The sequence below is a fragment of the Dreissena polymorpha genome, chromosome 6, assembly GCF_020536995.1.
Source record: "Dreissena polymorpha isolate Duluth1 chromosome 6, UMN_Dpol_1.0, whole genome shotgun sequence".
Classification (NCBI taxonomy): domain Eukaryota; kingdom Metazoa; phylum Mollusca; class Bivalvia; order Myida; family Dreissenidae; genus Dreissena; species Dreissena polymorpha.
In genome coordinates this window covers 56,264,863-56,279,800 of record NC_068360.1, presented here as the reverse complement: position 1 = coordinate 56,279,800, position 14,938 = coordinate 56,264,863, and the positions used below count along the sequence as shown (strand labels likewise).

The window sequence follows — 14,938 nt, the reverse complement described above, 5'->3', positions numbered from 1 at the left end:
AACACTAACCTGACATACCACAAACCATCCCCCCACGCCCCAACCCAGAATCCCCCCCCCAAATGACAACAACAACAAAACATTTTTTTTCTTTATTTTCTTATTTTTTAAGTATCATGACTGTAATAAATGACCACACTGCCCCCCCCCCCCACACACACACAAATATTTTGAAACATGGTAAAAAAAACACAAATATTTTTAACCAGGTTTTCCGAAGGAAAAAACCGGTTATTAGATTGGCGAATGCGGGCTGGTGGGCGGGCGGAACAAGCTTGTCCGGGCCATAACTATGTCGTTCATTGTCAGATTTTAAAATCATTTGGCACATTTGTTCACCATCATTGGACAGTGTGTCGCGCAAAATAATTGCGTCGATATCTCCAAGGTCAAGGTCACACTTTGAGTTCAAAGGTCAAAAATGGCCATAAATGAGCTTGTCCTGGCCATAACTATGTCATTCATTGTGAGATTTTAAAATCATTTGGCACATTTGTTCACCATCATGGGACGGTGTCGCACGAAAGAATCACGTCAATATCTCCAATGTCAAGGTCGCCACGACTAAAAATAGATTTTTTTTTAATACAAACTTACAAAGGGGGTTAATTTTGTTTGTTCATTTCAAAAGTTCAGTTTGAGTTTTCTTCCTTTATCAGATTTTTTTTTCACAATGAAAACCTGGTTTTGTGACAATTTTGTCCCTTGTTATTATTTTATTTTTGAAAGACATTCCAACCATCCCACCCAAGCTATTGCTATCAAACTTGAAATATAATCTTTTAAGTTTGTTTTATGTCTTTACAAATGTTCAATAGATTGTAGAAAATTTACATGAACTCAGAATCGTCTATAATGTACCACTTCTTTAAAACATAAGCGATCACTATGTTTTAATAATTGTCCACTTCCAGTTAGAATATGACTATATTACCTTGACTTTTGAATATGAACAATTTCCCCATGATGGCTTACGTTATACTGTCAAGCACTCGAAAAGTCGAGCGCGCTGTCTTCAGACACCTCTTGTTTAAATGCCGCTCACTTTCCAGCCATATCAGAAGAAAGTTACTAGCGTTTATTTTGTATTAATATTCACAATATGTATCTCGACTTTACTCACTGCAAAAATTATTAGCGGAATGACCTCACTACAGCTTCACTAAAAATATTTGCATGGAGAAAAGTTCAGACAAAAAGCATATTTTAATACAAAATAAAGGCTTATCACAATTTTACAAACATGGCTTGAGATAGAGCGTCATTTAAAAATTAAACAAAAGTAACAAAGGGTATAAAGCGGCAAAAAATAATTATCTCATCATTATTATCAAAAGGTTCATATTCTTGGTTTTGCCCTTATTCTTATATCAATTTTGCTTACTATAAAGCTTTGGTGCTTGAGTGGATGATGTATTTGAGTATTATCATGTAACCACATTGCCTGACCTTCACCTTCTTGGAGAGTTAGAAGGTCAACATTCTTGGTTAACCCAAATCTACTGTTCGCTAAACATAAATGCTTACTATGTACAATTTAAAACTTTGAATTTTATGCTTCCGACACACAGAGCAACTAACATTCCCTGACCTCATTTTGACCTTGACATTGACTCAATTTGGACTAAGACTTTGATATGATGCAATGAATCAATTTTGGAATATAAACTATTGTATTATTAAGATAATTACATGTATTGATAATATTTACTGTTTTTTTAATGATCTTTTACATGTTACATTCAACATTCATCTGTAATGATTTTGTTTTTTTAAATGACTTTTCACAGATCTGAAAAGCTGTCTGTTTATGCAATAACTGAAGCTGAGTAACAGAAACTAAGTATGATCAGGGTTCATGCTTTGTGATTGTTGCAAATATGCATGTTCAATATGTGTTGTCTATTTGATGCATATGGGCATGCCATGTGGATATGACTTTTCATTAACCAGGTTTTTAACCAGGTTTTCCGAAGGAAAAAACTGGTTATTAGATTGGCGAATGCGGGCGGGCTGGCTGGCTGCCTGGCGGGCTGGGGGGCTGGCTGGCGGGCTGGCGGGCGGGCGGATCAAGCTTGTCCGGGCCATAACTATGTCGTTCATTGTCATAATTTAAAATCATTTGGCACATTTGTTCACCATCATTGGACGGTGTGTCGCGCGAAATAATTACGTCGATATCTCCAAGGTCAAGGTCACACTTTGAGTTCAAAGGTCAAAATTGGCAATAAATGAGCTTGTCTGGGCCATAACTATGTCATTCATTGTGAGATTTTACAATTATTTGGCACATTTGTTCACCATCATGGGACAGTGTGTCGCACGAAAGAATCACGTTAATATCTCCAATGTCAAGGTCATCACAACTTAAAATAGATTTATTTTGAAACAAACTTACAAAGGGGGTTAATTTTGTTTGTTCATTTTAATAGATCAGTTTGAGTTGTCTCCCTTAATTAGATTTTTTTTCACAATGAAAACCTGGTTTTGTGACAATTTTGTCCCTTGTTTCATTTCAAGTAGAAAATTATGTATGTGTTGGCATTGTCCCTTTTAAATACATTAGTTTTTATTTGTGCCAAAGGAAACTGCATCATATTTGCGTCCAAATTTGTACATAAGTTTTGTGATTTTATTTTAAAACAATAAGAACTATTTTGTTTCACATTTGTAAATGTCATAGCATTGTATATTCTTGTATATGTTTACAGTCATGTATCTGTATACATGTATTAATTTGTTTGTTAGAAAAACAGGTACAGTCAAGTGACCATTACCGGATCATTACCCATAGATCACTCGGGGGATCACTTGATGTTCAAGACTGCGTATCAAGATAAATAGTTGACATTTTAAGATTATATTTTGCACACAGCATCTTCAAGGTCTGTTCTTTAAAATGCATTGATTGAGTGGTAATCGGAGCTACTCTTTGTCAAACATTTTGGTATGTATTGCTGCCACGTATATATGACTTTGTTGACGCATTACTTTAAAGGCCATTTAGTATTCTTTCTGTCTGCACAAGTCCATTTCGGTTTTGAGTCGTGTTTAAGATTTTGCAACACCTTAAATGAAATGAAGGATTAGGGCAATAATGGTTAACGCGTGATAATATGCGTATTGATAATATATTATATTACAATATATGCAAATCTTGTTGATTCTTACAATAAATGATCTCAATGTTAATGTTTTATTTATGTTCCATGTTCAATATCGATGATTAGATATGATTCAACCAATTAAAATGGTTTATAAGATGCCCATATCTTTTTGATCTTTTTAGGATTTTCAACAGATAAATTCACACAAGAACACCATGCGTAAAGTGTGGATACAAGATCACATATAGAAAACAATTAATTACAAAAAATGAATATAATATATTACTGGCAATGTAACTTGGTCATTGTAAACAACACATTTCATGTTTCGACAATCAAATAGTGTGTAAGATGCCGCCCCTGAGTGGTTTCAGTCACGTGATCTGTTATGGCTATAACTGATCCGTTAATGCATGAATTCTGCTGCATTAAAAAGGTATCACAAATACATTTTGCCTGCGTTTAAAAATAAGACTATGTGCTGAATCAGTAAGCAAAGGTAATATTTTATCAAACTGGTGTAAACGAAGTCTCAAAACATGTATTGCTTTTCACCAGAACAATTTAATTACGCTACTGATCTGGTAATGGTAACTTGTCTGTATTTAACCTGGCTTTTAATGAAGTTGAAACACAAGTTAAAAGATTGGGGTATGGCAGGGGTGCTTGTGGAATTTAACACATGGTTTCTGGTCAATCACTTTAGTTTATACATGGTGTGGTTTAAATTGGATGTTTTGTAATTTCCAGTTATATGTGGAAGTTAACTGATGCAATATTTACTTTTTCCACAAACATTTGGATCACCCCACATACTTTTTCATCAAGTAGATTGTATTCCCTCTCTTCTCCAGGGTCCTGTGATGGTAGGCAGTTCTCAGGGAGGAATGAACATAGAAGAGGTCGCAAGGGACAGCCCCACTGCCATAATAAAGGAGCCCATTGACATTATATCTGGTATCAACCGGGAACAGGCTGTCAATCTGGCAGCTCACATGGGCTTTGATGCCGCTGCTATAGATTCGGTATGTGCCAAATAAATTAAATGAGCTGCATTCTTCAAAAACTGGGCTTAATGCACGTGTGAAAAATTTGGTTCCAGATTGCACTGGAATATCAGGGATAACAATTGCGGCCTTTGTAATATTTTACTTTCAAGAAAGTCTGTTTTTTAGGGAAAATCCAGTTTTGGTGGAAAGTGTTGTCCCTGATTAGCCTGTGCAAACTGCACATCTGGGACGACACTTTACATACATACATTATGCAGAGTTTTCCCAGAACAAGGCTCAATCAATTTCAGGGGAGATTTTCTTTTTTCTAGCCTGTATGACTGAAGTGTAATGATTTTATCAAAAAGCTTTCTAATAATGCAGTTTTTACATCGTTTCGAGTTTTCACTGTCTTGAATCACTGCAATGCATTGAAGGATTTAAACTGCTGTTATTTATTTCCAATCCTTAGTCTTTGTCTTATTGATATTCACAAAAACAACTTAGGTTTCATTTTACACTTTTCCACTAAGATAAGTATTTTGACGCATTTGTAGTCCCATAGAAAGTTAAATTTAAATACCTTTCTAACTAAATTCACATTTAAAGGCTTCATTTCCAACCCTTATCAGCCAACAGCATAAAACCGTAACAGACTGCAAGTAACTCGCAGACTGTTCTGGTATTATGCTGGTTCAAAAGCCATTTTCACTTGGCTTCTTATGGGGGAAACGGTTCAAAGTAACCTCATAACATCACACTTCCAATGATATAGCATAACACGAGAATATATTAATAAAGTAGATGTTTTGAGAAAAAAAACTAATGGATTTATGTTTTCTTTGTACCAATTGTGAAATATAAAAATATTTTATTATGTTCCATAGCAGCCTTAAATGCTTGATTCCATCCCACTGTGATAGGATTCTTAAGATCCCCCCCCCCCCCCCCCCCCCCCGAAAAGACACCAAATACTGGTTCTACCCAAGAAATGGACTCGAGAGAGTATCAATAAGCCTCAGTCTTTTCATGCCATTGAGCTAAAATAAACTGGTTTAAACTTAACGCAAGTTGTCACAATGTTTGCAGGCAGCTGAAACGTTCATGAAATTGTACAATGATATCTTTCTGAAGTACGACGCCACCATGATAGAGATTAACCCCATGTCAGAGGACAACCAAGGAAACGGTAGGCCACTTTATGACATCACTTCAATGGTATAGTAGAAATGTGATACAATGAAAGGGCAAGAGAGATCCAGAATTTATTGAGGATCACTCAGGAGAACTGGGTTTTATGCATGCGTGTAAAATGTTGTTCCAGGTAAGTCTGTTTTTTTCTGTTAAGATTAATCCTTATTAGCCTCAGCTGACTTAACAGACTAAACTGGGATGACACCTGACACACTTGATTTAAACCCTGTTTTCCCAGAGTGAGTCTGTTATACCATTTGTAGTGTCGCATCTTCCAGATTGTGTAAGGTATGTCAGAATGTTACCACCAAGGTGTCATGAAACGTCTTTAAGATGAATTTGATGGAATACTGAAACCCATATTTATTAAGTTTTTACTGTTTAACCATTTAATTTTGTGTGGTACGACTTTTCGTGGATTTCTTTGGTCCGCTGAGCCACGAATTCAAGTACCAACGATTATTTATACATTTTTAATGACTGAGCCTTTATAGGGTCAGGCAATTCTGCTATAGTAGGAGATTTTGTCTGAACGTGTTTTCAACCATTTTGAAAGAGACATTGTTTGATTGAGATATGCTAGTTAATACAGTATGTTGTTTTCTTGATAAGTGTTTGGGTAATAATACTTTTTAAATCAAGCACGGTATTTAAACTGTACATCAATGATTGTTCTCTTTTATGTGCATCGTCAAATTTACAGTTTGTAGATTTTTCACATATGTCAATTAGTGCCAATTAAAGTAAAAAGAGACATAACAGTTTTAACACATGTATTTTGGGATATATAAATTATTTGATACTACTTGGGGACCGATTGTGCTGAGAATTGCAAATATTGTCAAAACAAAATTGATGGCAGTTAGCGAGCGGCGACTCACAAGTGCGCTGCTTTATTTCTCTTATTGACTATTAACGACAACACTTTCATGCTTCAGTGCATATTAACCATAAGTCTTGCTGTCAACATAGATAAGCAGATTATGCTTCATTATTACTCTGGTTGTTTTAATAAAAGTTTAATTATTATGACGGTCAGTCTTCCCTGAAATTTGAAATCAACGAAATTACGTATCAACGAATAAGTTTTTTTATATTAAACCACGAAATTTCATACCAACGAATTTCTATATGTTTACTGTTATTTATATTTTGTCTTTCTTCTTAAAATTATTTTAAAACAACATACAACAAAGGTTATAGGGGACAGATGTGTCACAGCTTAATATTATAGGTACACGTTCTATTAGGCTACATATTAACATCTCTATGGTCCATTCGCTATTACTGTCATATAAATGCAGGTGTAAATATCTTTTTAAAAGGGTGTGAAAAGCAATGGTTGTAAACCCATGTTTAGTTGGTTATTTAGCTAAGTGACCAAACATATCACTAACAAAATGTATCTGAGCATTTTCATGGAAAAATATTTTTTTATATCAATATTAAAGACAATCGTTCGGTACTGAAAATCTATTCTGGTAATTGTGGAGTTATTGATCATGCATCATCATTTAACCTTTGCAGGAATGGGGTATATAAGAGTCATTATGTTGGTAAGATGATCTCTATGCAAAATTTGTTGGGTCTACCACTTCCAGATTTCTTTAGGGTTGAACTTCAAATATGTTATCATCATGATTTTTGCAAGAGCCAAAGGGATCCACAAACTGGAGTTACTTGCCCTTGAGCATATCTGAAGTCTCATCCAAACTCCAAAAACTATTATTGGTTACAAGGTCTAGTTATCTCATAACTTTCTTTGTCCCAAATTCCACTTCATTGGTCAGTCATCTATGGTTTTGTACTTGACCTGGTCTTTTTACTGGCCACAAAGCCACAGTTTTGGGGCTTCACACAATTTTACTGGCTTTGTTCAAGGGCATTTCGACTGTTACAGAGACAGTGACTGTTACTGTATCTGAGCAAGGGATTAGTCATGATTGTGACAAACCGCAAGTTGAGATTTGCGATAGTTATAATTGAAACAAACGTTCTTACTCTTACCGAGTTCTGTAACTGTAGAGATTAAGTCCTTTATTATCAATTTGAACACTTAAGTAATTTAGAAGGGCAGTGCTGAATTTTGTATTTGAAATGAATCAAAATGTTAATCTTGATGTGTTAAAGATTGCTATTATTATTTAAATATCATAGCTGTTATTTATACAATTCATATCACATCTGAAATTCAATGTAAAACCAGACTAGGCCCATCAGAGCCATTGGGATTTTTAAAATAAGGCTGCCCCTGCAATGTGGATATGGTTTCTGCCTAGTTTTCTGAAGGTCAAGTGTTGGCTCCCCACTCTGTGAGCATTCTTTAGACCACCCCCAAAGACAACAAGTATGGTTCAACGCAGGGAACCGAGTTAACCCTTTCAGTGCGGGAACCGAATTTTGAAGGTCTTTGCAAACAGTTTCGATCCAGATGAGACGCCACAGAACGTGGCGTCTCATCAGGATCCAAACTGTTTGCTATTCTGATAATATTCTTTGAAAAAAATCGAAGAAAATGCTAATTTTAGAAATTCAGCAGACGACATTTTAGCAGACTACAAATTTCCCAGCATGCAAAGGGTTAAGAATGTTTCAATAAGCCTTAGTCTTTAAATGCAATCAAGCTAAAATAAATAGGTTTACGCTAAACTAAAGGAAGGTCTTTGAATATTGCAGGGTACTGTTTGGATGTAAAATCTGTAAAAAAAAGTTGTCAAATTTTGCAGTGTTCTGTATGGACTGTAAACTGAACTTTGATGACAACTCTGCCTACCGTCAGAAGGAGATCTTTAGTAAGCGTGACTGGAGCCAGGAAGACCCGAGAGAACAGCTGGCCGCCAAGTCTGACCTCAACTACATTGGGCTGGACGGAAGTATTGGTTGTCTAGGTAATATCATAGTCATCATACAGATGAACTAGACAGGGAAGTCTGTCTGTATGGATGTATTTTTTCTGGCACTTTATGACTCTACAGGTGTGTGATTTTTGCTTCTTTCAGCTGATTTTCTCCTATTTGGTTATAGCTGTACTTGATCAACAAACAGTTTTATGCGCACCTGAGCACCATGTGCTTTTGTCTTTTGTCCTTCGTCTGTCGTGCAGAGTGCAGCATCAATATTTGCCTTGTAAACCCTTAACTGGCCACATTAATTGTCCGATATTTATTAAACTTGGTCATAATATTTGTCACAATAAATGGTTATAGTAAAACTTTGTTAACGCTTTAGAAGTCCTTTTTATTGTTCAATGTTCACGAAACTTGCTCTTGGTCAGAACATTTGTTCTGATGATATATTGAATGATTTAGAAAATGGCTCTGGTTTATTGAAAAACACGGCCACTAGGGGGCGGAGAATTTTTCCTTTTATGGCTATAGAAAAATCTTTAAAATTGTCACTTATATATAGTCCAATCTTTATGGAACTTGGTCAGAACTTTTGTTGTAATGATATCTTTGATGAGTTTGAAAATGGTTCCTGTCAGACAAACATCAAACAAGCAGCCAGAGGGTTCTTTAGAAATTACATTTATGGTCAAATTTTTTTGAAACTTGGTTAAAACAATTGTTCTCAGACTCAACTCAACTGACTAAATAAATGGTTACGGTTTGTTGAAAACTATGGTTGACAGGATGCGGGGTACTTTTCCTTATATGGCTATCGAGAAACCTTGCTAACTCTCTAGAAGTCACTTTTTTCAAACTTTGTGAAACAACAAATTTCTGCCTTAACTGAATTTCGTTAAGAAGAGACTTCCTTTAAATGAAAAATACCATAATAGGCAGAATGTGCCATCCCTGATAAGCCTGTGCTGACAACACTACGCACATGCATTAAGCCCCATTTTCCTGGAGCAATTCGCATATGTTCACGAATGGCTGAGTCAGGAGTGATTATTTCTATCTCATAAAACCCCAAATGAAAAAGTTTAAAAAACATTTAAAAATAGTGACAAAAATTAAGAATATATCATGAGAAAATTTCATGTTGTATGTTTTAAAAGATTTTGAAAAGTAGGAGTAAAATGACCGAAATTTGCAGGGGTGAAAAACTTTTCAATTGTCAAATACTGTTGTGCAGAGTTATTTTGTTTCTGCATATTTGTAAAATGCTGTGCAATTGTTGTGTTTTGTATAACTTTTAGTCTATAACTATTTAAGAACACAGTTCCTGTAATTTTTAGTGTATTTTGAAGTTATTATCTTATTAACATTTGCTTAAAAATGATGCACTGAAGATAAGTTGAAAAATTCTTGCACGAAAAGAGAACACTGTCCTTCTGAACTGAACTTTGCTGACGTCCTTTAAACAAAAATTAGCATAAAAAGCGGAGAGTGTCATTTCTTATTTATTAGCCTGTGTGGACTGCACAGGCTAATCTGGGACTTAAGGCGCATGTGATAAGTCCATGATTGTTTGCCAGTGAATGGACCCCTTTCCCACACAGTAGCAAAGTGAAAATGGCTATGTGCAAACAGCATAAAACCAGAACAGCCTGTGAGCAACTCACAGTCTGTATAGGTTTTATGCTGTTTGCTGCGCATAAGTATCTAAGGTTTGCAGATGAAGTCTTTAAAACTTGAAACTTATAGGAAAGATCTTTAATTAAATTTAACTTTCTAAGGGTCTACAAAATTCGTAAAAATGCTTATCTTAGTGGTAAAGGATTAAGCCCATTATTGTTTGCCAGTGAATGGAGCTGGCCTGGCCATGGCCACCATGGATATTATCAAGCTGCATGGGGGGAAGCCAGCCAACTTCCTGGATGTTGGGGGCGGAGCAACATCGAAACAGGTCACAGAGGCATTCAGGCTCATCACATCTGACCCCAATGTAAGTGAACCATACATTGAATTTTACTTTTCACATGGGAATTCAGATATTCATACCCCTATGAAAAACTTTGACTAGGTGTCAATAAACTTTTGTCATGTTATATTATACTTTTTTTAACTTTTTATGTTTGTTTCTGCCATCAAAACTTTGGATGTGTATGGGAAAGCCAATGTGTGCATATTTAGTTGTAAAACAAGTTTGTGTGACCTCCCTTTGTCCAATAATTTTCATTCCACCTTACCTTACTACGGTTAATCAAATGAAGACATAAGATCATGCCCAAATTCTATAGAAATAATTTTCTGGATAATTGCTGGTTATTGCGGTAATAAACAGCAATTAGGGGCTCAGATAAATATTGATTAAACACAGAGGGTGTAGGCCAAAGTGGTTTGATAACTAGCATTAGAAGGACAGGCCGTTTGTTATTACCCCAATAATCAATATTTAGCCATAAATGAGTTTCATTTTACCATTAATTTATGTATAATTAATCTTCTTGATATTATTCTTAGCTTTTATCTGTATTCCACCCTTTTTCCACATAGTACATGCCTAAATGCGTTTATGTGATTTAGTGAGTTTTTTTTATAGAGCAAATGATTATTAATTGAAAACTTTTTATGATCCCTAATTTTGATTAATTACGAACATCAATGACCACACGCTTATATTTGATAACGAGCCAATATTTGTTGGATGGTTTAACTGATGTGAATAGATTTGACATTTTCAAATGTATAATTATGCAGCGTTCATAATGTATTACACTTTTTTCTAGATAAATATCTGTAATTGCAGGAAATGTTTACTTTCTTCCTGCTTTTGTGGAAGTTAAGCCTTCTTTAATAGGCTCATCCTTGTTATGTAAGTTGTCTGTTAACATATCAGATGCGTTCTGAGAAAACTGGGCTTAATGCATGTGCGTAAAGTGTTGTCCAGATTAGCCTGTAAAGTCCACACAGGCTTATCAGGGATGACACTTTCCGCCTAAACTTGATTTTAGGTAAGGAGGGACTTCCTTCAAAGTAAAAATACCATAAAAGCGGAAAGCGTTGTCCCTGATTAGCCAGTGCGGACTGCACAGGCTTATCTGGGACGACACTCTGCGCACATGAATTAAGCCCAATTTTCTTAGAACGCGACACATATATAGGTCACTGGTAAATAACATTTACATGGGGCATGTAATCAACAGATGTTGGTGCTGTATTCATTCTGAAGACATCAGTCCTTTTGGCCTTTATACATGCAGAGTTTATATATAAAATAATGTATTGAATTTACATTTGGTAATACTGGCGCCTCTTGTGTATGTTATATTCTAATTGTTTACTTTTTGTTTCCGCTTTAAGGTCAATTTATTTCTAGTGATTTATTGTAGGAGGCATACTTAAGTCTGTGATGCAATGTTCTTGTTTTGTGTTCTATGATTGTCTGTGATGCAATGTTCTTGTTTTGTGTTCTATGATTGTCTGTGATGCAATGTTCTTGTTTTGTGTTCTATGATTGTCTGTGATGCAATGTTCTTGTTTTGTGTTCTATGATTGTCTGTGATGCAATGTTCTTGTTTTGTGTTCTATGATTGTCTGTGATGCAATGTTCTTGTTTTGTGTTCTATGATTGTCTGTGATGCAATGTTCTTGTTTTGTGTTCTATGATTGTCTGTGATGCAATGTTCTTGTTTTGTGTTCTATGATTGTCTGTGATGCAATGTTCTTGTTTTGTGTTCTATGATTGTCTGTGATGCAATGTTCTTGTTTTGTGTTCTATGATTGTCTGTGATGCAATGTTCTTGTTTTGTGTTCTATGATTGTCTGTGATGCAATGTTCTTGTTTTGTGTTCTATGATTGTCTGTGATGCAATGTTCTTGTTTTGTGTTCTATGATTGTCAAATGTACATTATATGAGCCCCCCTCTGGGGAAACGGTGCCTAATTCCTGTTGGTCAAGTGTCGTTCCAGATAAGCCTGTGCAGTATGCACAGGCTAATCAGAGACAAAACTTTATGCCTACACTGGATGTTTGTGTAGAAGAGTATTCCTACAAACAAAAATGAGGATTGCTCAGGCTTATGTGGGACAACGCTTTATGCACATGAATTAAGTTTTATTTTCCCCAGACTGTTTCTCATATTTTCTGAATGCCATAATACTGTTGCTTCAGTCTGTTTGAGATTCAGTTTAGTTATATATATGCATACCATTTTTCAGGTAAATTCAATCCTTGTGAATATTTTTGGGGGCATTATGCGCTGTGATGTGATAGCCCAGGGCATTGTTCATGCTGGTGAACAGTTGAACCTCAAGATTCCCATTGTTGTGCGGTTGCAAGGTTAGTGTAGAGATATTCAAGTATCTCTATTCATGTAGTTATACATGAAATTTGAACCTTGAAATTGTTAGTAGGAACTTTTCATTCAATTTCAGTCTTTTGGCTACAAAAGCTTCCATTTTACATAATATCATTAAGTAAATATTCAGTAACTCTGAACTTTGCATATTACAATTATTAAATTGCTTTATAGTGCAAGATTTAATGAGACACACTTAGTATAATATGTCCCATTGGTGCAAAAAGGTACCATGTGCCTTTTAATTTCAATGTTGCATGGTACCTTTTTGCACCAATAGGGCAATATGTTCTTTTTCACAAGCACAAGCATTCCTAGTTAAATAATCATCTTTTGAATAATAATATACATGTATATACTTAAAACTTCAATACCCATTTCTTGTGATTGTGACTATGAAATCTTATTTTAGATAATACAGAAAGGCTTTTTTCTTTGATGTAATTTTCTTGTGATCTTGTCTCCTTTAATTTTTTTCTTATTTTGCAGTTATTATTATTAAAGCTTATTAACTAGATACCCTTGATATGGACAAACAATATAAAAGACCATGTATACATTTACATTACTCTTAATAACAACGTTGTTTGTTTGATGTCAAGGAAATGATCATACGAAACTGAAATTATTACATTGAAGTAATAGGTCAAAGAAGTATTTATTACGTCTTTGTTGTAATAACTTTTTCATAATAAGAATGAAGAACTTAAGCGTATCTGAAGGTTTTGTAATTGCAAAGAAGTATTATATATATATATTATTAGTAAAATTTCATAAAGTCTTTTAAAGCAGCTCTAATTATTCCAATTCTACCTTTTTATTTACTTCTATCCTTTGAGGGCTTAGCTTCTAGACCAGTGTATTTGATTAGAGTAACGAGTCCACAAATGGACTGTAATTAGCCCCTTTAGACAGCTAGGTGACAGCTGCAAACTGAGTTAATGGCAGTAACTTCCTGTAACTGTTCACGATTAATCACAGTTAGCCTCAAAGAGTCGTGAAGCATAGATCTAACAAACACATTAACATTTAGTGTATCCTTTAAAATAGATCAGCAATTAGACAATTACGCACCACTACCAACACCATCAACAACAACAGCAACATATAGGGTATCCATTAATACAGATTAAAAATAACACAATTACACTACAACTTCCACAACAATAACAACAACAGTAACAACATATGTCACCATTCCTAGCCCAGGTATATCAAAGTGTTAGGGAAAACAAATAAAAATTCATTAAAATTGTATATTTTTTTAAAGCCTTTGGCTATTTCATATAAGATGATATTAAGAAAAAGACGAAGATAATACTTCATGGAAGATGATTTAAATACAAAGAAGAAGATACTGCTGAGGAAATTTCTATATCTCGGTATTCTTTTTTTCTGGATCTTATACAGGCGTACATGCTTTTTTAAAGTGTTTTATATTATTGCAAAGACCGTAATACTTAGGCGAAATATATGTCCATTTAAGGTACACGTGTGGAAGATGCAAAGGCTATTCTGGCAGCCAGCCCTCTCAGAATGTTTGCATCTGACGATCTGGATCAGGCTGCTAAAATGGTAAGTTGCATTGACTCGTGTTATTTTGTCAATTATTTGTCCAAAGCAAGGTTTTTTTTCATTTTATGATAATGATAGAAAAAATGTATACTTTTTATAGAAGAGAATTAGCATGCATTTTACCAGCAAATTTTCTTTAAAAAATGGCCCTAATAACAACTCTATGGGGTTTAATATCATGATTGCTTTGTTAAAGGGACATGTTAACAGATGCTTGTATTTTTAAAAAATCTCATTTAATGCTTTTACTCCGTATACAGTGGCGTAGATGCTATTAGGCATAGCAGGCCTGGGTCTACATTTTTTTTTGAAACATGACAAAAATAAAAATGTTTCAACTTCGAAAAACGCATTAAAATGTTGACATTGAGATAAAACAGTAAAATATCAAAGACAAACAGGCCAAATTTTTATATTTTCTTATCTTATTATTTGTCTAGATATGCTTTAAATCTCACCACAGGCGTTATAGCATTAAAAAAATTCCGGGGGAGGACACCCGGACCTCCCCTTCATATCCAGGCCTACAGCTAAAAAAATGCTAGCTACGCCCCTGGTATAACATATTTTAAGGTCTAAAATAAGAAAAAAAGCTAGAAAAAAGTTGCTTCATTGTGTATTTTAGCATATTGTAACACACTTGCTACTGATGCTTTTGATTTTATCAGCATCTTTTAAATACTATGTAATTCTTGTATTTTCTAAACTATTGACTACAAGTGTTAAACGACTCCAAAATGTTACTGGGAGATGAATCCTTGAACAAACTGTTAATTCAACATTTTTTGCTTGTTTAAATAATAATTTATTCGCTAGTTTTAGAATCTTTAACCATTTTTGGAAGAATGGTCATTTTGCCGAACAATGAACAAGTCCCTTTAAAG

General features: G+C 34.7%; 1 protein-coding gene across 1 annotated transcript in view; it reads left to right on the top strand.

Moving 5' to 3' along the window:
- Positions 1 to 14,938, top strand: part of LOC127835325 (succinate--CoA ligase [ADP-forming] subunit beta, mitochondrial-like) — a 33,870-nt gene that overhangs the window by 16,173 nt on the left and 2,759 nt on the right. Inside the window, exons 5-10 of the mRNA XM_052361693.1 lie at positions 3,962 to 4,132; positions 5,186 to 5,285; positions 8,017 to 8,178; positions 9,981 to 10,123; positions 12,340 to 12,460; positions 13,966 to 14,054. Coding sequence (XP_052217653.1) covers positions 3,962 to 4,132; positions 5,186 to 5,285; positions 8,017 to 8,178; positions 9,981 to 10,123; positions 12,340 to 12,460; positions 13,966 to 14,054 — 786 coding nt within the window. The remainder of the gene's footprint in view (positions 1 to 3,961; positions 4,133 to 5,185; positions 5,286 to 8,016; positions 8,179 to 9,980; positions 10,124 to 12,339; positions 12,461 to 13,965; positions 14,055 to 14,938) is intronic.